The sequence below is a fragment of the Heptranchias perlo genome, chromosome 8, assembly GCF_035084215.1.
Source record: "Heptranchias perlo isolate sHepPer1 chromosome 8, sHepPer1.hap1, whole genome shotgun sequence".
Classification (NCBI taxonomy): domain Eukaryota; kingdom Metazoa; phylum Chordata; class Chondrichthyes; order Hexanchiformes; family Hexanchidae; genus Heptranchias; species Heptranchias perlo.
In genome coordinates this window covers 70,654,080-70,678,147 of record NC_090332.1, presented here as the reverse complement: position 1 = coordinate 70,678,147, position 24,068 = coordinate 70,654,080, and the positions used below count along the sequence as shown (strand labels likewise).

At 43.4% G+C, this 24,068-nt stretch overlaps 1 protein-coding gene across 1 annotated transcript in view; it reads left to right on the top strand.

Annotated features, from left to right (window-relative positions):
• kat14 (lysine acetyltransferase 14) overlaps window positions 1-22,897 on the top strand; it is a 32,887-nt gene extending 9,990 nt beyond the window's left edge. The window contains exons 3-10 of the mRNA XM_067989249.1: window positions 617-738; window positions 3,891-4,072; window positions 11,777-12,193; window positions 13,850-14,415; window positions 16,602-16,738; window positions 20,006-20,181; window positions 21,418-21,608; window positions 22,389-22,897. Coding sequence (XP_067845350.1) covers window positions 617-738; window positions 3,891-4,072; window positions 11,777-12,193; window positions 13,850-14,415; window positions 16,602-16,738; window positions 20,006-20,181; window positions 21,418-21,608; window positions 22,389-22,562 — 1,965 coding nt within the window. The 3' untranslated portion in view covers window positions 22,563-22,897. The remainder of the gene's footprint in view (window positions 1-616; window positions 739-3,890; window positions 4,073-11,776; window positions 12,194-13,849; window positions 14,416-16,601; window positions 16,739-20,005; window positions 20,182-21,417; window positions 21,609-22,388) is intronic.
• The last annotated feature ends 1,171 nt before the right edge of the window (window positions 22,898-24,068 follow it).

The following is a 24,068-nucleotide window of genomic DNA, read 5'->3' as shown; positions in this document are numbered from 1 at the left end:
TTCATTGTCCCTGTGTATCATTCCTATCCTCCCCAAATCATGGCTTCTCCTCACAGTAACAATCACCTTTTAGTGAATTTCATTTGCCGCAATCTCTAAAAGCTTTACAAAAGATGACGTTAAATGTGATCCGAATTGAAATAGTGGTTCAGCAAAGCACGTGCAGGAGAAATGGTTCCTCGATTTGAGAAGTAGCCTTAGCACTAGCAACAGTTAGCTTCTGGTTTCAAGTTTTCGAGGTTGTGGGTTCAAGGCTCACTCCAGAGACTTCAGCACATAATCTAGGCCGACACTCCAGATCGCATGTCTCTATTTTGAAGAACAGCAGGGGAGTTCTCCCCGATGTCCTGGCCAATATTTATCCCTCAACCAACATCACTAAAACAGATGATCTGGTCTTTCTCACAATACTGCTCGTGGAAGCTTGCTGTGCACAAATTGGCTGCCGCGTTTCCTACATTACAACAGTGACCACACTTCAAAAGTATTTCATTGGATGTAAAGAGGTTTTGGATGTCCTGAGATTGTGAAAGGCGCTATATAAATGCAAGTGTTTCATAGGCTCTTGGATGGTGTAAAGTTTGATTTAAGCCTGGACTTTCTCTCTCTCCCTCAGGTTGTGATGTTGGCCATGTACAATTTGTCATTGGAAGGAACTGGTCGTCAAGGCTACTTCCGCTGGAAGGAAGATATTTGTGCTTTTATTGACAAACACTGGGCCTTCTTATTGGGCAACAGGTAAAATACGCAGCACACAGGCATGGATTCAGCCCATAGTAGGCTCGGTGCCTGAAAAATTGTGTAATTCTCATGCGGTGTCGTGACAGTTGAGATGTATTGGATTACAGTGTTGGTGCGTTTTTCCCCAGTGCACTCATTGGTTTACGAAGCAGTATAGTAACTGTGTTTACCGAGCATTTCCAACACAAAGATCCAATATTCAAACAGCACAACAGTGAGGATTGCGACAATTCAAAGCAAATCTATAAGCAGCCATTTGTACGTCTTTAATTTGCCATTTAGGCACTCGTCAAATGTCAGCCATTGCTGTGTTGTTAGGTGTTTGTCAAATGTAGATAATTTCTGCAGCGCTTCTGTAAATTTTAGACCTTGCTACTCAGCCCGGCATGAACATGAGAATTGGATGTGAAAAGAGAAGATGAAATAATAGTGGGTCTTGTTAAAAATGGTCCTGACGAATTACAATGAGAGTCACGTATCTGGCGCTTGCTGCTTCCTTTCCAGTTCTGCAGTCTTTGCTTATTCCTGTTTTCCATTCAGAATCCCGACATGTCCAGTTATCTTAGCAGTTGCCCCTTCTCTGTAATTTCTAGGTCTTCTGACGTCGTAACAGCAGTCAGGGAGGATCACATTCAGAGGTTCCTTCCTTTATCCACACAAAATGGATGCTTTTTTTGTTTTGCTGCCTGCTCATTAACAAAGTACCATGGCAAACCCGGCAACACATTCTGCACAGTGCTGCATAGATAGGTAATGAAATCCCCCTCAGGAAACAAAATCATCTTTTAATTGTTAGATAGTACAGTCACTTTGTTTTGTGATTTTTCTAAACACTAGTGGAATCTCCCATTAAAAATCCCACCCCCCCCACCGAGGTAAGACAGAACCTTGAGGGGGGGGGGTTTAATCCCCAAGAACGGATGGGTTGGAGTCAGGCGAGAGTTAAAATAATTGTTTTTTTTGGCTCGCAACCGCAACCCGGCTCCAATTCCGGGTTTAACGTGGGCTCATAAAAGTAAAGGCTCCCCACTGGGAATGCAAAGTCAAAAAATTTTGCGATCACGACTGAAAAAATAACTATTTTTAACTTTCTACCCGCCCCCAATCTACCCATTTTTGGGAGTTAAAATCCCCCTCCCCCCCCCAATGCTGTCTCTCTCTTACCTGAGGATTGAACTTGTGTTCCATTGAGGTGTTGGGTTGGAGGAACAGGGGCCAGGGCACAGAGTCTCTCATGCTCTACTCCTTTGCAGTACAGTCTCACTGATGTTGTATCCTACCCTTTCAATCTGTACCTGCCTGTTCTGCATACTACCAGCCCCTTGCTCTGCTATTGTGACCCCTCCCCCATCGCTCCTATTTCCCATGCCATGCATGCTGCCCAACCTGCCGTTCTCTTCCCTCCCTCATACTCCCACTCGTTTGCCACCGCTCATCCCCCATCACTTTCTTTCACTACCATACTCCGTCATTCACTTCACCTCCCCTACACCTTCCCATTTATACCAGCCTTGGATTTCGGGGTGAGGGGCGGGGGGGGGGGGGGCTAGATCCCACCAGGGCTTGAGGCAGGCTCTGGATTGTGGGGATGGGGCGAATGATCTGGTCAGGACACAGAATGTCTAGTCTGCTACCCCTTCATATCCCTTCCAACTTATACATCTTATCGTGACCCTGGCTTCCCTATGGTGCCCCCTCCCCCACATTTGGTATCCTTTCCCTCCGCTTCTTGTTTCCAAGTTATCCCCTCGCTCCCATTGTCTCTCCTAACTCTTCCTGTACCTTCCTGTACTTCACCCTCCTATCACCATCTTGCTGCCATTGCCTCTGCTTTGGATGACTGGTTTATTTCCTATATCCTCCCTTACTCCTCATCCACTTTCACAGATACAAGATTTAATATATTGTATGTATGTGACCCTACTGTCTCATTGAAGATTCTTCAAACTCATTGACACCCACCCAATGGCAGATGAAATTTAATACAGTCAAGTGTACAATGCTTCATGTAAGAAGGAAAAATGTAAAGAAAACAAGAATGATCAGCGAGTATTGATGCAAAAGATCCGAGCAAAATTTCCAGAATTACACAATGTACCAAGACTGAAGACAGTATAAAATTTTATTTAATTCCCATTTAATAATATAATTTCTATAGTGTTAGAAGAAGATTAACTTTTCTCTTTGGTAAATCCTTCACTTTTCTCTCTTGCCCAGCTGTTAAGAATGTATTGTGCATCCGACAGTGATTTTTTTTGAGACGGTCTGGCAGTGTGTTGGTGAGAAACACTGGCTTTGTAGTAAATAGGGTCCAATTTGAAAGCTATTTGTTATCCAGTCTTAGTCATTGGCATCAGTTTTCGCTATAGTCCATTCAACTTTGACAAAGGAAATCTCTGGACCTACCTGTGCTCCTATTGCTCAATTATAGATGGTATTGGCGGCCATCTTGGAAACCTTTATTCTGGATGGCTATGGTTTTCTAGTTGAAAGAGAATGCAGGAAAGAACAGGGACTTTAGGAAATAGGGAAAAGTTGGGAGGAAAATTGAATTGCTAATGTGTATGTGTGCGGTAGTTGAGGGAAAATTAATAGAGTACTTAAACATGAAGACACAAAATATCTTTGGACAGCAAAGTTAACTACCAGTCATGGTGTCAGCCGTGGCTCAGTGATAGCACTCTTGCCTCTAAGTCAGAAGGTTGTGAGTTTATGTCTCACTCCAGAGCACATAATACAGGCTGGCACTTCGGTGCAGTACTGAGGGAGCGCTGCACTGTCTGAGGTGCCGTCTTTTGGATGAGACGTTAAACTGAGGCTCTGTCTATCCTCTCAAGTGGACGTTAAAGATCCTATTTCGAAGAAGAGCAGCAAGGACATTCTGCTTCGTGTCCTGGCCAATATTTATCCCTCAACCAACAACACTAAAGCAGATGATCTGGACGTTATCACATTGCTGTTTGTGGGACCTTGCTATGTGCACATTTGCAGCCGCGTTTCCCTACATTACAACAGTGACTACACTTCAAAAGTACTTCATTGGCTGTAAAGCATTTTGGGACATCCTGAGGCCATGAAAGGCGCTCTATAAATACCAGTCTTTCGTTCTTTCTTTCACTTTAGCCATATTTGTACTCATTGCGTTTTAGGAAAAAGACGTCGACCTGGTGGAGCACCGTCGCAGGCTGCCTCTCTGTGGGCAGCCCCATGTATTTCCGTTCAGGTGCTCAGCAGTTTGGCGAGCCAGGCTGGTGGAAGCTGGTCCACAACAAGCCTCCTGTCATGAGGCCAGAAGGGGAGAGACCATCAAGCACCACATTGAAGGCAAGAGGTGAGCTTGTGAGGTTAGATGCAAGATTTTTGTAAAGGCAGAATTTAAGTGGGGAAAACCAAAATGTACCTTCAACATTTCACTAATAGGTTGATAAATAAATTAGGTACTTAGAAATTTTTTAAGCTACATTGTAGATATCAGTAAAGTGAATGATAGTCTGATGAACTGGCTCATAGTTCTTAAGAAAGCAGCTGATACCTGAATGCTTACTGGTGACTGTCACCTCATGTTACTCGGTGTTAAGCTTCAGAACTGCTAGTCAGAGAGAGCCTCTGCTGACATGTTGTGAAGAACTTCCCCCTTGTAATATTACAAGTGATTTCATGAATGGACTGCGTCTAACATTCATGCTGTCATAGGAGGGGGAGTTTGCACAAAATGTCTACTCCCAGTGCTGCCTCCGAATAGTGATTCTAAGTCATTAATCAGAGCAACTGTGATTGTACAGTTGATATCTCCCATAACATTTAGGGAGTGCAGTGCAATTCATTAGAATATTCTCACCTTTTTTATGACAATTTTAGGACCAAAATAAATCTGGCTAAAAATATTTTCCTCTAAAGATCAGCCCTGCAAAGACAGTACATTCTCATTATAAACTGCTGCTTGGGAGCCGACCAAGAGTGTGTTATGAGAACATTTGAATTGTAACCTAGAGCCCAGTAACCTACTTTGACTTGTCAGATGTTTGGGTAACTTTCCTAAAAACCTTTTGCCCTATACATTTGTGTATTGCTGTAGCATACTCTGCTTAACATAAGAACATAAGAAATAGGAGCAGGAGTAGGCCAATCGGCCCCTCGAGCCTGCTCCGCCATTCAATAAGATCATGGCTGATCTGGTCCTAACCTCAAATCTAAAATCATGTCCAATTTCCTGCCCGCTCCCCGTAACCCCTAATTCCCTTTACTTCTAGGAAACTGTCTATTTCTGTTTTAAATTTATTTAATGATGTAGCTTCCACAGCTTCCTGGGGCAGCAAATTCCACAGACCTACCACCCTCTGAGTGAAGAAGTTTCTCCTCATCTCAGTTTTGAAAGAGCAGCCCCTTATCCTAAGATTATGCCCCCTCGTTCTAGTTTCACCCATCCTTGGGAACATCCTTACCGCATCCACCCGATCAAGCCCCTTCACAATCTTATATGTTTCAATAAGATCGCCTCTCATTCTTCTGAACTCCAATGAGTAGAGTCCCAATCTACTCAACCTCTCCTCATATGTCCGCCCCCTCATCCCCGGGATTAACCGAGTGAACCTTCTTTGTACTGCCTCGAGAGCAAGTATGTCTTTTCTTAAGTATGGACACCAAAACTGTATGCAGTATTCCAGGTGCGGTCTCACTAATACCGTATATAACTGCAGCAATACCTCCCTGTTTTTATATTCTATCCCCCTAGCAATAAAAGCCAACATTCCGTTGGCCTTCTTGATCACCTGCTGCACCTGCATACTAACCTTTTGATTTTCTTGCACTAGGACCCCCAGATCCCTTTGTACTGCAGTACTTTCCAGTTTCTCGCCATTGAGATAATAACTTGCTCTCCGATTTTTCCTGCCAAAGTGCATAACCTCACATTTTCCAATATTGTATTGCATCTGCCAAATCTCCGCCCACTCACCCAGCCTGTCTATATCCCCTTGTAGGTTTTTTATGTCCTCCTCACTCTCTACTTTCCCTCCCATCTTTGTATCATCTGCAAACTTTGATATGTTACACTCGGTCCCCTCCTCCAAATCGTTAATATAGATTGTAAAGAGTTGGGGACCCAGCACCGACCCCTGCGGAACACCACTGGCTACTGGTTGCCAGTCCGAGAATGTACCATTTATCCCAACTCTCTGCTTCCTGTTAGATAACCAATCCTCCACCCATGCCAGAATATTACCCCCAATCCAGTGATTCTTTATCTTGAGCAATAATCTTTTATGTGGCACCTTGTCGAAGGCCTTCTGGAAGTCTAAATACACTACATCCACTGGTTCCCCTTTATCCACTCTGTACGTTATATCCTCAAAGAACTCAAGCAAATTTGTCAGACATGACTTCCCCTTCGTAAAGCCATGTTGACTTTGTCCTATTAAATTATGTTTATCCAAATGTTCCGCTACTGTCTCCTTAATAATAGACTCCAAAATTTTACCCACCACAGATGTTAGGCTAACTGGTCTATAATTTCCAGCCTTCTGCCTACTACCCTTTTTAAATAACGGTGTTACATTAGCAGTTTTCCAATCTGCCGGGACCTTTGCCGAGTCCAGAGAATTTTGGAAAATTATTACCAAAGCATCCACAATCCCTACTGCCACTTCCCTCAAGACCCTGGGATATAAGCCATCAGGTCCAGAGGATTTATCCGCCTTGAGTCCCATTAATTTACTGAGTACCAATTCCTTAGTGATTTTAATCGTATTTAGCTCCTCCCCCCCTGGAGCCCCCCGTTGTCCACTGTTGGGATATTCTTAGTGTCCTCTACCGTAAAGACTGAAACAAAATATTTGTTCAGCATTTTTGCCATCTCCATGTTTCCCACCATTAATTTCCCGGTCTCATCCTCTAAGGAACCTACGTTTGCCTTAGCCACCCTTTTTCTTTTTATATAACTGTAGAAACTCTTGCTATCTGTTTTTATATTTTTTGCTAATTTATTTTCATAATCTATCTTCCCTTTCTTAATCAATCCTTTCGTTACTTTTTGCTGTCTTTTGAAGACTTCCCAATCTTCTATCCTCTCACTAAGTTTGGCTACCTTATATGTCCTTGTTTTTAGTCGGATACTATCCTTAATTTCTTTACTTAGCCACGGATGGCTGTCATTTCTTTTACAACCTTTTTTCCTCAGTGGAATATATATTTTTTGAAAGTTGTAGAATAACTCCTTAAATGAACACCACTGTTCATGTACCGTCTTACCCTTTAAACTATTTTCCCAGTCCACTTTAATTAATTCCGCTCTCATACCATCATAGTCTCCTTTATTCAAGCTCAGTACGCTTGTTTGAGAACCAACCTTCTCACCCTCTAATTGGATATGGAATGTAACCATGTTATGGTCACTCATTCCAAGGGGATCCTTAACTAGGACATTATTAATTAATCCTGGCTCATTGCACAGGACCAGGTCGAAGGTTGCTTGCCCCCTTGTAGGATCAGTTACATACTGCTCAAGAAATCCATCCCTTATACACTCAATAAACTCTTCCTCAAGGCTGCCCTGCCCAATTTGATTTGTCCAGTTAATATGATAGTTAAAATCCCCCATAATTATAGCTGTTCCCTTATTACACGCCCCGACTATTTCCTGATTAATACTTCTTCCAGCAGAGTTGCAACTATTAGGAGGCCTATATACTACACCCACGAGTGTTTTTTTCCCCTTATTATTCCTTATCTCTACCCAAACTGTTTCATTATCCTGATCCTTTGTCCCAATATCTTTTCTCTGTATTACAGTGATTCCTTCCCTTATTAACATAGCCACCCCACCTCCCCTTCCTTCCTGCCTGTCCTTCCTGATTGTTAAATACCCTGGCATATTTAATTCCCAGTCGTTGTCACCCTGCAGCCATGTTTCTGTAATGGCCACAAGATCATACCCATACGTCGTTATTTGTGCCGTTAACTCGTCCATTTTGTTACGAATGCTACGTGCATTCAGATAAAGAACTTTCAAATATGTTTTGTGACACTTAGTTCCTGCTTTTTCCTTTTTTAACACTTTACCTTTTTCTCCATACCTTCTGTCCCTTCCTGACACGCTTTCCTCTGTCTCCCTGCTCAGGTTCCCAACCCCCTGCCACAGCTTTGATGCTGGGTTAATCGCCTTGCACCTTCTAGTTTTTATTTTATCTCTCGTGCCTAAAGTACACTTTCTTTCTGCTGCTCTACGCTTTTCTCTTTCACTTGTTCTTGAACAACTGTTTGTACTATTTGTATTGTAGATTTCCCCTGGGTCTTCCCCTCTCTTGCTGCTCTCAACTTTATTCCCTTCTGACTCCCCGCTCAGGTTCCCATCCCCCTGCCACTCTAGTTAAACTGCGGAAAAGGCTCTGGCATTTTTTTGTTAATGTTCTTTTTCTTCCCCCAGTCTTTCACCCCCCTTCCCATGAAAACATAGGCCTAGAAATGGGACCTCGGTGAGCCTGTTTTAAAACAGATGCAACGAGTGACAATTTCAGGGACCATAGTCCCATGCATCAAAAGAACGCTTGAAAGATGTCCAACCCGATACTGGGTCAGGCCATTTTTCAGGTGTCCCTGGTAGCCCTCTAAAACTGGCGTTTGGTCAGTTATATATATATGAGGGGCCGGACGCCTGTTTTAGAACCCCACTGTGAAATTGGGAAGTGCGGAACAGAGCAGGACCCCGGGCCTGCACTGCTCTGGAATCTTCAGCGGTTGCTGCAGCCTAATAAGCAGCCACCACCAAATGATAAATTTTTAAAACGTTCCCATTGAGTCCGGAGGAGCAGGAGTGCTCCCCCTGATTCCACAGTATCCCGATCGCTTCACCCACCCTGCTCCAGGCCACTTGCCTAACCTGTCTATATGAAATGGGCAAGCTGCCTGTGGAGGAGCGACTGGCGCCGGCAACTTGTCCAGATGATATTAATGAGGCCCGAGGCCCAACTTTGGGCTGGCCTCAAGTCTCCTGACTGCGGCGCGCACTATCTCTGTGTCACTGCATATGCGCCTGAAAACAGGCCATAACCATTTTCTAGGCCAATACTCTTTGGGGTATGGTTCCATGAGAACTGGTTGACCTCACCCAGGTAGTTATTATTCATGCACGTGTCTCACAGCTGGCTATTTTTCCATGGGGGACATCACAGCAGAAGCCAAATCCTGTGCCCACGACTTCCACACTCAGTCGGCATCAGTGGATAGCAGGGAGCAGCAACCCTGCCCAATTTTCATTCTCAAACCCAGGGTACTAAGGTCAGCTACATTGGCCTTTTATTGCCACTCTGGCTGAGAGCATTGACTCCAATAGAAATGAAATTGTGAGAAATTTATTACATGCGTCTGATCCGATATCACCCGTTTTACACTATCTCCCAAAGTCAAAATTACCCCTAACCTGTTGTTGGCTACAAAATTAAAGCCATAAAATGGGCCCCACATAGTACAACATTTGAAATAGTTAACATTTGTTAGCTAGTAGTTGACAAACAGTGAATGTTTTATCGCTAATCAGTAAGACTCTTAATGTACGACACAATGTGAATTCTTAAAAACAAACGAGGGGCACTTAAGAGCTAATCAGTTAGCCTGTTGTATCTTATGTGCTGCTCTTTTGGGGTCACTTTGCCACTCCAGCTGGAAGTTGTACTTTGCCCAATGGCTGGGCAAGGTCTGTACAGGTTAGTGACTGATCACTGGTTGGCTGGTGTGTACAGGGTGGGGAAGAGTGCTTCAGCTGCTCCTGCCTGCTGAAATGCAAAAAAAACAAGCCTATTGGTGTAAACACTGCTGTTGGAGGTGGGATTTCCTCCAGAGGTTTTGGCAAAACAAGTTCTTTTGGTTGTTTACATCAGACAACAGCAGTGCATTCATTCACACTGAATTCCACATATGGAAGTGTATTGGCAGGGACCACTAGCAGATGTGCCCACAGCCGTTTGACCATTGCACTTTACTGTCTACTAGCAAGTTCTTCAATAGTTGTCCTTAACGTTATAAACTGGATAGCCAGGTGGTGAAGGATAGACTACTAGAGCCTTGTCTTCAGTTACTTCAAGTCTTTATTCACAGAGCTCCACATTTTTACCATCACCACCACACCTTAGATAAGCTCTCTTATAAATGGATACAAGCGAGTTCCCAATTGATAAGCGCCACCTGAATACAATTAACACTAATTGATGTAAATCACATGGATACAATTAACACTTAAGGATCTGTCCTAGTGTGTTTTTTCAAAACTTTCTAATTATTTATAATTTTTAACATTATTTATCTGATAATGGCTAGTCTTGTAGTGGGAGCTGCTACCTACATATCATTTCACAGGCTGGGCACAGTGGCAGTTCTGAGCTCTTCCCTCAGTTGTGGGGCTGGCTCAAGAAGTTTAGGGGAGCTGTGTGGATTTTATCCCCTGCCCTGATAGGCTGTGTTAGTCAAGTGCTGAAGGAGTGGGCTCTTATTCTGAGAGATCCTGCGCATGAATCCACTTATATAAAAAAAACAGAACTTTACAGGTAAATGGTGCATTCTGGTGCTTTTCCCAATTTTATTTAGTGATTCACTTATTTTGCTCTAGGGCAGAAATTAATGCATTAGGCAGGGATTCCCAATTCTATTCATTCAAGGTCCATTTGTTGTATTTATCGTTCTTACTGAGGTCTAGATGGAAATCCTGGTATTTATGGGGTCAGTAAAACAGGTCTCCCTGTTACTCTTTTCCTGTATCTTTGTGTTTCTCTCTCGGGGTTTCTGTTACTCTTCCCTTCTCTCTGTGCTTCTGTCTATTGCTTTTCTCACTGTACTTCTGTTACTCTCCCCATATGCTTAGTACTCTCATCCTTTCTCTTTGCTTCTGTCTCTTATTCTTTCCCTTTGCTAGCTCTCGCACTCTCACTCGGATAAGTAAGTCCTCTTTCTCTCCATTACTCTTATTGTGTCTTGTTACTTCCCCCTTTCTGTGATTTTCTGCTACTCTTTTCCTATGCCTCTGTTACTCTCCCTTTTGTGTTTTTCTCGCTCTGTCTTTGTCATCTCCCTTTACTTTCTGTTTTTCACTGTTACTCTCATCCTGTATCTCTATTACTCACATTTTCTCTATTACTCTCTCCCTCTTTCCCTGTTTCTTTCTTGTTTAATTTGTCCCTATGTCTCAGTTAATTTTCCATATTTCTCTGTTGCTCTCCTGTTTTCCTTGTTGCTGCAGCAATCTTTCCCATCTATCCTTTTCCTCCAGTGATCATTCCTCATAGCATCCTTTTCCCTTCAGCAATCTCCCAACTCTGCTCCTTCTCAGCGTGCTGTGTAAGATGCTGCATGTGCCCCCCAGGCTCCTGAATAGCAGATCAGTAAACACTCATTTAGCAAGAATGAAAAGGTAAATGAGAACTGCGTAAGACCGATTTGCAGGGAAACCTCCTACGGCCACAGAATTTGCAGGTGGATTAAGCTGCTGCTCACTCATTGCATTTAGTACACCAGAGGACAGCTGCTGGTAGCTGAGACTGAATACTCAGGTGTCGCATTTCACCTTCTATTGAATTGGGAGGCCAACCATTACCAGGTTGAAGGAGTTTTCTTTTGGTTATTTAGAAATGTGTGGTTAAAATAAAAATTAAATACCACGAGGGAATAGTTTTTAAGCATATACTCAAAGGATAAGGCTATTTTAGAGTCCTATTCTGGGCATTTCTTTCAAAACAATACTGAGCTAAACCCAGCAATTGAATTATATTTTTTAAAGCACTTTTTGTTATTTCCTAATACATGTGGACCTGTAATTTAAATGGGGAGTGTAATAATACCTTTTGTATGTATCAGTATTCCATTTGAAACATTTTTTACATTGAATTTGTGTATACTTCTCCATTTGTGCTCTCCTGGTCTGTGCTACATAGCAGTGTGCCCAATATTCATGGCTGACACTTGGGTTTTTATTTGTTTCAGGGGTATGGGAAACTAGCTGTTTGCTAGATGAAATGTTTGATCGAGTGATGTGTTGAATTGTTTCATTTCTCAGCTGTCAAACCACCCTTGGATCCAATTATTACAGTGGAAGGACTTCGAAAACGAGCAAGTCGCAACCCTGTGGAAACAGCCATGGAACTGAAGGAGAAACGCTCCCGCACTCAGGAAGCCAAGGATATTCGGCGTGCTCAGAAGGAAGCTGCTGGCTTCATCGACAGGAGCACGTCATCGACCCCAGTAAAGTTCTCCAGCCGGACTCGCAGGTCAGAACTGATCCTGGAGAAAGGAGAGGTGATCGACTTTTCCTCTCTGAGCTCTTCAGATCGGACTCCACTTACCAGCCCCTCCCCGTCTCCCTCGCTGGACTTTTCTGCTCCCGGGACCCCATTATCTCATTCAGCCACTCCCAGTCTTTTGTCCGAGGCAGACCTTATTCCTGATGTCATGCCCCCCCAGGCACTGTTTCATGGTAAGAACTCATTTGGTTGTGGTGGATTCTAGTGACTTCGCTTGGTTATAGGCTATTGACAAGAAAGCAATCTAGATTTTTAAAAAAACAAAACATTTTAAGTAAAAATATTTTTATAAATATAGTTTTTAAAATGGACAGCGGGGCTACATATTCCTGGAGTATCCTCACCCTTTAAGCTATTACCACTCCGATTATTTGAGTTTATTTGAGTTACAGTGTAAGGCTGCACAGTTAGACCTTTCGATTTCCCCCCCCCCCACAAATAGATGTCGTATCACAGTAGTCCTCCATCAGTAAATAAATAGATAGTGAGATGAGTAAAGACAGCTGTGGTTAAACTGCCCTGCCTGGCTTTGAACAGAAATTGTTATGAAAATAGAGCCAAAAAATCCAAGTCTGTGCTAAATATCGTGAGATTTTAAAGTTGGAGGTTGAAGAATCTATAAGAAGAACTTGCATTTATATAACACAAGGGCTTATAGCATTTTTATTTTATATATACACATGGAGTAGAAAATTATCATAGGAACATGTTAATCATAGGAACATGTTAATCATGAGTGAATCAGTTTTCTTTGGTACTTTTGGGAGGTAGAGGGGTAAGCAAGAGAGTTCTCTCTGTGTGCTTGTAGGAAAGGTGAGAATTGTGGCGGACCACTAATTTGTTTATTGCTCGATATTTTGCTTGAGGGTGGTAAGCCAGTTATCTTCATAGCTTGTTTATAGTGCAGAAATGCTTCCTGTGGCAATTTGACTGTAAATTCTGGGTGTGTTCCTGGAACTTCAGCAGAAATCCCATTTACAGTCGAAGTATTGCAGAGTCTCCCTGCCTGGTGTCACATGGCAACTGTGTTTTTACACAGACCTGTTTTGTTGTCATCCAATCAGAGGTATAGGTGAGTTATAGGCAAGAAGACTGCATCAAATTCTTCAAATTGTCCAGTGCTGCCTTGCTGTTTAGGATTGAGTGTGTAAATGTCCAGTGCACATTCTGGGAGTGGTATGGCACTCACACTGCAGAGTTTTGTACTGTGCCTCTGTGCCAGTTACTGTGTTGTTTGGAATGTAAACATTGGCTGTATAGCTGGCCATACCAGGGGGAGTGACCAGAATGGGAGAGAGTAAAGGTTTTGTTGGGGACAAAGGCATCAAAGGTGGATGTGAGGGAATGGGTTGAGCAAATTCATGGCTACTTAAGTGTCATGACAAATGGAGGGCCAACGGCTAGGAAGTTGGGAGTTTGAAAGTGCAGTTGTGAATGACTTGGGGAAAAGACTTTTCCAGGGTGGTGCAGTAGGAAGTGGGGATTGGAAGAGTGGGTGTTAAGTTGCACAAGGAAGTGATTAGAGATGGCCTTTTCTGTGATTGAGACCAAGGGAGTAAGGAGGCCAGGTGAGACAATGAAGGCCATGATGATAGCTGGGAATATGGGTAGAAGATACTCACAATCGACCTGTGTATTTCTATCATTCTCTGTTCGTATTTGAGAATTTGAACGTGCATAATTTTTCCTTTTACCTTTTTTTAAAAAAATGTTTTTTAAAATCATTGCAGGAATTGAAAAGTGAGGTATTGCACAAATGTAAAGCAAGATCTAGAGAAAAGGATTGAACTTATATTGGAAGTCAGTGTTTTTCATTTCCTCTTGTGCAGATGATGAAGAGGGCGATGTGGACGGTGTCATTGATCCTGGAATAGAGTACGTGCCACCTCCGAGTGTGGCGACTGGCATCATGATCGTAAGCAGGAAGAAAGTGAAGGCACCCGAACAAATCAAATGTGAAGCCGAGGAGGATGAGGAGAGAACCGAGAAAATGGAAGCCGACATTGAGGAGCCCGAGGATGCCATCGAGCTGTCTCAAGTTAGGGTTCGAGAGAGGAAAAAAATCCAGGCAGAGAGGGATGCACAGGCGCCAGCTCCCAAGTGTACAGCCCTCAGTCTGTATGATGAGAGACTTCTGCTCCGAAGGCTGGAGTCTTGCCCCCATGCAGTGGCCATGAGCGCCGAGGCCAAGCGACTGCGCCGCAAACTTCTCGTGAGACAGGCTAAAAGGGAACGGGGTTTGCCCCTCTTCGATCTGGATCAGGCCGTTGAAGCTGCAGTGTCACTGGTCGGCGGGGTGTATGGAGCCAAGGAAGGCGACCGTGCACAGATGCCCATGGGCGTTGGGGCCTTTCGGACCACCAGTCAAGACTTTCGGATCCTGGACCGGTATCAGGTGAGGATGGCAATAAGATGCTGAGAGGAAATCTTATTCCTTTCAATATCTCTGAATGTCGGAATTGTGTGATAAATGATGACCGTCAGAATATCAGTATCAGCGGTGTGACTATTGCCATGAAAGGGGAAATACTCCAGAAACACATTCAGATAATGATCACTTTTCTTTATTCCCCCCATTTCCTTCTATCCTCTCCCTGTTTATCCAGATTAATTGGCCATTAAGCTGTGCTGCCAAGGGGTAGATTGCAGTTTCTTGCCTGTGAATGCCCTGGTAGCGTATCCCTGATCTCCACGGCAACCTTGAGGGAAGATGGTTAAATTGCACTGGGCTACTTTTGTGCACTTCCCAGCTGCCAGTGATAAAGCAGTATGCGAGAGCACAGATTAATTGTGTGCCATCTCACTGAGGGAATGGAGGGTGTAAGCTGTACAGTCCTACTGCTCTCAGCCCTGTGGAACATCCCATATTGTGCCATGGTGCTCCTTTTAATTTCTGCCCCAGTATTCTTTGTGGCCTCGCTGAGTGAAAAGGCCAATTTAATTAAGGGCACTTTTGTTCTGTGGGCCCAGCGCATGAGGGACTGGGCTGCCACTGTCCAGACCCATTTTATGTAGAACTCTTGCAGCCAAAAGACAGAGGCTTTCACCTTGCTTAGATTTCAAACTCGGGTCACTGAAGTGAAAGGCCAGTGCATGCTCCACTGTAAGTAGAATTAAAAAAACACACATAACTACAGGTCAGTGTCAGAAGGACTTGCTGAAGATACTTCGATATGAACCCACAGGATGCCTCATACTGAAAGAATTTACAACAAAAAAACATGCAATCCAGGATGTCCAAACTTTTGTGCTCGAGTCACATAGAATTGTGTTATAGAGGATACATATAAAGGCTAAACCCATGTTCCCATTAATTTGCATACATCTCAGGTTGCTGACACAACAGATCTTAGGATATATTGACCAATGAGGGCACGGTGTTAAAAGCAGCCCCTTCCAAACCTCCCAACCCACAAAATTCAAACAACAAAGCATTAAATGAGACAAAAGGGGACTGAGTTACGTCAGCTTAGAGGGGTAGATTGCCAAGGCTCAGGAGCCAAAGACTCAACATCCCTGATGCAATCACTTAATGATTTGATTTAATTTAATTTAATCTAATCACTTAATGATTTGCAGAGCTATGGGGATAGAGTAGGGGAGTGGGACTAATTGGATAGCTCTTGCAAAGACCTGGCGCAGGCACGATGGGCCGAATTGCCTCCTGTGCTGTACGATTTTATAATTCTATTCTATGATTTCTATCCACTCAGACCGGTATCACTACATCTCAAACACACAGCTCCTCCACCTCACATTTTGACAGTGTGAATACTATCACTGTTTCACGGAGTGTTGTCATTTTGTTTTCTACAAGGAAAGATTTATTTGAATGTAAATGGTTTTTATATAAACTCTTAATACTGTGCTAGCACAGTGGTGTGTTTATTTTGGAGACCTTCCTTGTATTGAATACAATGCACTTTAAAATAAAATGCACAGTGATTTCATGCTTTGTTTTATACTAGTGCTACAATTGAGTGGAGTAAATGGGGATGGTATATTGAGGTTCCTCTTTGACAAATGGGGATATAGTTTTCCCTTGTCCTCTGTAGTGTACTTGGATTTGGAACACTGGTGTTATCGAATGAGTTTATGGCTGATAAAACCTTAAGTCATCAAATCACCAAAGAATTTTTTTTCACCCCCCCTCCCCATCAGTTTTCTTCCCTCTACTCCTGTCCAGAAAGTGTAGACCCCTGACTGGGATACAATTTCGTGGTATGCCAGTTGGCCTTTGGTAGCTGTCCCAAATGGCATTCCGTATGATCCTGAACATTGAGTCCTTTCAGCTAAGCCTGAACCTATCCTTACTTGATGTCCACACGTGTACTTCCAGCAGGAGTTGCTGAGATTTGGATCAAGAACTGAGGCAAGCCTCGTGCCCGCCTGCCCCACAGTGCTCTAAGGTGGGTTGGAGAGCTCCCACCAACAACCTGGCTGAGATCAGCTAACTCAGTGCAGACCTGGGACCTTCCTGGTCGGAGTGGCTCGTCAGTCATTGGGAGCTAGTGAGGGGGGAGTGTACTGTTTGACACTCGTCTTTTTGATTTTTTTTTTATTACTGTTATCTCTTTGCAGATTTCTTTGTCACACATGAAAGGATACCAGCAACAAAGGACAAAGTTTTTGCATCGGCTGACTGGATCGGGAGATATGTTAATGAACCAAAGCATCATCAGCCCGTACACATCACGAGTCCTCAAACCATACATCAGGTAGAGATTTCTGCTGCACAATACAGTGACTCACCTGATCTCTTACAGAGAGGCACAAAGAACAGACCTAGATGCTACTGCAACTTTAGTTTGTCTTAAAACCTTTTTAAAATCAACATTCATTAACTGTGAGGTTCTTTTGAACATAATACAGCTAAGTCCTAGTAAACGCATAACATATTTGCCAATTATGCTTGTATCAGGCTTACGTAGTAATGCAGAGAATGGGAATGGTACATAGGAAGTTCATACTTGGGTCAGGGCTGGAGTGTGTCCTGTGAATTACGTGCATTATCTGTACTCCACTGTATGAAAGTAGTGTACAGAATTATCCATTGGATTTCGACTCTTCTTGGCAACCAGAGTCTTTTGTTTAGTTCCTTGGGGGAGAAAAGTAAACTTGACTAGAGTTGTTGTTCTGGTAAAGAGGTTGGGTTGTAATTTCATCAGCTGTTTGTAAAGATGTACAACGTCATACATACATTGTGATTGTAACTGTTACTAAAATTATAATGTTTAAAGTTCAAAATGTACCCGTAAAAGCAGCACTGCAGTAGTTGGTGCTGCACTTGTGGGCAGCTACGAACAGGGCACCATGCCACACTAATTCATGCACAAAAAACTGGAAGGCACTGTGCCTCTTGTGCATCCCCCACTCCCTTCGCCCCACCATTGGTGGCTGTACCTTCAGCTGTCTATGCCCTAAACTCTGGAATTCCCACCATAAACCTCTCTGCCTCTCCTTTAAGAAACTCCTTAAAACCTACCTCTTTGACCAAGCATTTGGTCACCTGTCCTAATGTCTCCTTTTGGCTCGGTGTCAGATTTTGTTTGATTACACTCCTGTGAAGCGCTTTGGGACGTTTTACTACGTTAAAGGCACTATGTAAATGCACGTTGTTGTCGTCTTCCCATTTTTGACTTCACCTTTGAAACAACCGATGGGAGTAGATTTATCTGATTGGCTTCAGCCAATTTTCTGGCATAAATAAGGCGAACATGCGCAGATTTCCAAGGTGGGGAACGCTGGTAACGGATGTGTCTCCCTGAAACAGGCAGAAGCTTCATTTAAGTATTAACATCCACCCCTCCAACAGCGCTCTGCATGTCACTTCCCACATCTGTGTGTGCAGGGTGCCCCCAAGGTTGCTAGCTAAGGATATGAAAGTTTATTTAAAGAACACTGTAATGTTTAGAGAAGTGTTTTTGAGCCATTTCTTGACCATTAAAAAAAAAATTCTACTGGCACTTATGTTCTCACAAGCCTTTGTACCAATTCTTCTGCACCTTTTTTCCACCAGCACCATTACTGCCACTAATGGGCCTCCCAGTGGGAATCCTCCTACATCAGAACATTTTGTAGGAGGAAGAGGAGGACCCGTGGATGTGCCAGGTGTGTTCTGTGCCCAACCCATTGGTACCCTCGCATCCGCACATCGGGCAGTGGTGGTATCTCTCACTGGCTGAGGATTAGTATATGCAGCGGTTCCTATTCCCACAGGAAACAGGGACAGCAGACCTAGTAACACGAATAAGATACTTGAAGGCCTGATTAGACTACAGAAGCACACCAATCAGTGGTCATGCTTTCAGTGATACTGTATGACAGGATGATCAACAGCTAGCATAGCCAGAATGGCCACCTGCCTAATGCTCCCAAGCATTCTCACACTTACTGGACCACAACCATGGGGAACTGTCTTCTAGGTAAGCAGAGAGCCAGATGTACAGCAGTGCTATATGCAGCATAGGGCTGACAGTACTGCCCAGCTACAACCTTGTAACTGCCTCCACCTCCTTCCAGGCATGCTGCAATGCTGACCTATGGGATGGTGCTGTGGAAGCAGCAAACATGGACACCCTTCTCTCAACCACCTCATGCAGCATAACCTCCACTTCCGTAGCAGTCAGAGGGTTGGATGCTGGACTGCACCGTCACTTGCCTTCAGACCCATGTTTCCTTGTGAGGTTTCCTTCATTTTTGCCTGACACTTTGCCCTCTCCTCCTTCAGCCATGGCTGCTAATGGGTTCAAATACCTCTCACGCCTTTCCAGAGGCTGCAAGGATTTTTATCCCTTTACTCAAGACTTTTAATTGCTGTATTCAAATCCCTCCATGGCCTCGCCTCCACCCTATCTCTGTAACCTCTTCCAGTCCTACAACCCCCCCCAAGAACTTTGCAGAGTTCCTTCAACTCTGGCCTTTTGTGCATACCTCACTCCCTTAGCCCCACCATTGACGACCATGCCTTCTGCTGCCTAGGCTCTAAACTCTGGAGTTCCCTCCCTAAACCTCTCCACCTCTCTCTCCTACTTTAAGACCCTTCTTAAAACCTACTTCTTTGACCAAGCTTTTAATCACCTGTCCTAATATCTGTTTATATGGCTCGGGTCAATTTTGTTTGATAACGCTCCTGTGAAGTGCAATGGGATGTTTTACTACATTAAAGGCGCTATATAAATGCAAGTTGTTGTTATTATCCCGATCCGTTTAAATTTCACTCATCACAATTTCCTGCTTCCACCACACATCTTCCTTGCACATGGCCAAATCTGCACTTGAAGCTATGTGGAATTATGATAATAAGCTGAACACTTTGGCTGAGCTTACACCCATATCTAACCATTGAGGTGTACATTACACTGATGATAGAAAACATATCCTCTGGGTCTCTTAATCTAGTATCCTCTTAAGATCAGAGTGTTGGCCTCTCAACTCAAAGTAGAATTTAGAGACGACCCCCCCCCACCAATTATAGTTCTGAATGTGACTTCTTCATCACAGAGGCCAACATATATACACAGCTTTAAAGGCTGCACTGTGGAGCTTATGAGGGGGAATCCCAACGGTTGATCCAGGCTGTGGATCAAATACCAGGCACATAGGAGTAAGAGGAGAAATCACACAGAGCATGTTCACCTAAAGAGTAATGAACTTGTGGAATAAGTAACCAGGGGACAAGCTGAGGTGACAGAATAAATAGGGTTAAAAGGTGTTTCTGGAGAAAGGGTTGAAGGGTATGATGAGTAGGTTCAGCTCACCCGTCGAAAAATGGACTGACATGTTGGGCTAAATGCCTTTTGCTGCCTCTTAAAAAAATAATTATATTCTTACATCAACCACCCAGGTAATTGTAGTATTGTATGGTGGTGGTTTCACTGGCACAGGGAGCTGTGTTTATGGCTTTCTTGTCAGTAAATCATCAATGAAGTTCTTTAGATTTTCATGTTTACAAGTCGAGTTCACTTTTTGTTTTGCTACATTAGGCGTGACTTCGACTGCAATCCACCTAAGCTACAACTGCTGGCTGAAATCCGGGCCTACCCACACCGGAGTGACCCTACCTGGAAAGCAGATGCCGAAGCCCCCGTTGATTACTGCTACGTCTGCCCTAATTTTATTCCTACAATAAATTCGATGTGCCACGAATTCTTCTGGCCAGGTATTTTACTTTTCTCTCGACAGTGAAATCTCGTGCAGCCGCAAGACATTTGACGCATCGCAGTGCAAAGATTGTAATCGTAGACCGGTGAGGTATTTTGTTAACTGATGTGGCATCTTTAATCACCGCTGCCACACCAGTAGTAATTCATGGCTCTGCCTAGCTCTCCTTTCCATTAATACCATGAGAAGGTAATGATCATTGTGCAGTATTTATTCTTTACAATTATTTTACCTATTACTGCAACAGAAACAAGTGACTTGACAACGTTACTTATATTCTGGTTCTCGGAAAAATTTTGGACCAGTTGTTACTTGTGAGATTGTCTGTGAAAGTGGCGAAAACTTCACAGTAAATAACAGATATTCAGATAGGTCACTGCACGGTTATCTTCCATAAAAGTGAAGTTATTAAACCTATGACTACAGAGTTCCTGATCTCAGTCAGCATGAATTGCCCACATTACTCTTGCATGAATCCTAGCAGCTGGTTGAGATGTGGCACTGATGGAGACCCGGGAACAGGGCACACACACCACATGCTCGCTGAATGGCAGGTAGAGAGGTATTTCGTACTGAAGACCTGAGAACTGGAAAGGGAAGGGGAAAAAAATTGCACAGAATAAACTTATTAAACATTAGGACTAATTTAACCACTTCAAGTACTGAATGTTCTCCTTGCTCTGTAGTCTAGTTAGGAAAGGTGTTTGTTGAATTCTAATGCTCGAGTACAATTAGAGAATTGTACAAAAACCTCTCAGAATGAACTTGTCCTGGTGACCACAGTCCTTAAGGAGATGAAGATTCTAAGGGGGAAGATTTGCTGCATCTTTGCCAACTTCAATCCTTTTAAAGGAACAGTATATATATTTATATTGTGTTGGCCATAACCTGCTCTGAAGTGTAGCCTGTGGGAGCCAGGGAAAGGCAAGTTATGGGGAGATAGTTCTTATATGATTTGTTAGCGAAGGAGAGTGTTACATTATGCCGGAGCATAATTTACTGCGGGGGTCTGGTGAAGGTTATAGTCCACTCATTGTTTCCTTGTTATTTGTATTTTTTGTGAAAAGCTGTCGTATTTTCCAATGTTGATATTTTGGAGACACTAAAGATATTACTATTTAGCTATTACTATTTTGTGCAAAATGTGGATGATGTCACGTCACGCTGTGCTCTGTGTAACTCGAAGCTAGTTTCTAAACGTTTACTGATGTAATCTTGCCTTTAACCCACACAGGCATCGACTTGTCGGAGTGCTTACAATACCCTGATTTCAGTGTTGTTGTCCTCTACAAAAAAGTTATTGTTGGCTTTGGCTTCATGGTTCCTGATGTGAAGTACAACCAGGCTTATATCTCCTTTCTACTGGTTCACCCAGAGTGGAGGAGAGCTGGGATTGCAACTTTCATGATTTACCATCTCATTCAGGTAGGCTGTTACTCCACACTAAACTGTGTATTGGTGCCATATAATGAATGGAGCTTTATCTTGGCTCGCGTTGGTGATAAGAACCCCTCCCCCGCTCCCCGGAGTGTAAGATCTGTTGTTCGACCTGTAAGGTTTAAAATTTGAGCTTTGTCTTCACTTGAAGCTAGGACTTGTAACATCTATTTTTTAAAAACTGGATCACATTCCAGTATAACTTCAATTTGTATTAACTAACCATGGAGTATGTCTCACTCTGAAGAATGTCTCACCCTATCAGTCTCCAAAGTTATCCCTGCTTGATTCTGATGTCCGGGCACCACAGCATTGTGCACACGCTGCTGTCAGCTCAGTTGCTGTGCAGATAAAATCCCCAACTATCAACAGTGTCTTAATGCTGGGCTAATGGAGTCCATCTTACTTCACAAACACTTGGAATACACTTCCAGAGTCACTCATTTTAACCAATTCTGTGCTTAAAATTCTTAAGGGGGTGAATTCCTGCAGGGGTTCTTCTGCTCGCCTGCACTAACTTTGGGGAGGGTGGGGGGAGAGGAGGGGGAAAAGAACAGTGTAAACGGTGTTTCCCCGGGGCTCTTATGCCGAGGCTACTGCAGACAAGCAGGAGAATCCCTGCAGAAATCCACCCCCCCCCGCCCCCCCGGCACTCAAATTCAGGCACTTTATCCTTTGTTAAACGGAGTGTAAGATTCTACACTGCAGTTGCTCATTTGAATGCAGGTCTGATTACTCGTTCTCTCACACCCTTCTGCTGCTTCACAGACTTGCATGGGGAAGGATGTGACTCTACACGTCTCCGCCAGTAACTCTGCGATGCTGCTGTATCAGAAGTTTGGATTCAAGGCTGAAGAATACATCTTGGATTTCTATGACAAGTATCACCCCTTGGATAGTAAGCAATGCAAACACGCATTTCTCCTTAGATTGCGGAGATGATCTTTTGGAACCCAGTTGACTTAAAATACAAGGACAGTATTGAAAAGACCTTGTGCTTTGAAAGATAAGGCCGCGACAAACACTCTTTTGATGTGAACTTGTAAAGCACGGACAATTAAGCAGGAGCAGTGGCCATAAGTACCATTACGTTTTTAGATCGCCTTTTAAAGAAACCTTGAGATATGTTTTGCAAAGCCATTCTGGTCCAAATCATTACAAATTTTACACGTAACTCACAGCTGACCGGCAGCAAGTGAACAACACCCATTAAACCTGTGTAATGTGCTGCAGTATTCTGAGCCGTCAGCAGAACTAATAAAGGGAAAGAACACAAACGAGCATTTGTATTTTTTCGGGTGGGGCATGAGGGACGATGTGGCACCGGAATTTCATAAATAATTCTTTAAATACTTTGTACACTAGTTCCGGATTAGCATCACCCAGGCATTTGGTGTCAGCGAGTTCTTTAAATGGGTGGAAAAGTTGTACATTGTCCTCAATAGGAGGTAATTTTGAACGGTCCATGTGTCTCCAACTTATCATGGTCACCTTTCCCATTTTAATATATATTGGCTGCATATGATGGAATGAGGTCAGGTGTTTTACCATGACAGATAAACATGCACCATGTCTGCTCCCAACATAGCTGCTGCTCTGTTGATCACATGTTTAATAAAGCACACCTACTGCAGGCTAGGACAGACAGTAATTGAGAGAACTGCAAAGAAAGAAGAACTTGCATTTATATAGCCCCTTTCACCACCTCAGGATGTCCCAAAGCGTTTACAGCCAACAGAAGTACTTTTGAAGTATAGTCTCTGTTGTAGGAAACAGGCAGCCAATTTGCGCACAGCAAGCTCCCACAAACAGCAATGCGATAATGATCAGATAATCTGTTTTAGTGATGTTGGTTGAGGGATAAATGTTAGCTAGGACACAAGGGAGAACTCCCCTGCTCTTCTTTGAAATAGTGCCATGGGATCTTTTACATCCTCCTGAGAGGGCAGACAGTTTAACAACTCATCCAAAAGACAGTGCAGCACTCCCTCAGTACTGCACTGGAGTGTCAGCCTAGATTTTGTGCTCAAGTCTCTGCAGCGAAGCTTGAACTCACAAGCTTCTGAGGTGAGGGTGCCCTAAATCTGCAGAGCTTTTAAAAGCTTCTGAATAAACTTAGCTGACTTGTCACAAATTTGTCCCTGCAAATTTATTACAACAGCTGTATTCTGCTTTAGGATAAAGTCACACACTCGACAAATGCACAAGAATGCCCCAACAGTGCTACAAAAGTGTAAAGTAAAATTAGCGGGGAAGCACTAGAAGACTCCTATCTCTGTAAAGGATTTTTCTGCCAATCTGACCAACCTCTGCCGCGAACAAGGGATTAACAGTGACTTTCTGGGGAAGCAGCATGTTGGGCGGTTTAGGTTTTTGTTGTAACTGAGAAGCCCGTGATGGACGTTTTGTATGGAGGTTAGATTGATGATGTGATTCCCCTTGAACCAC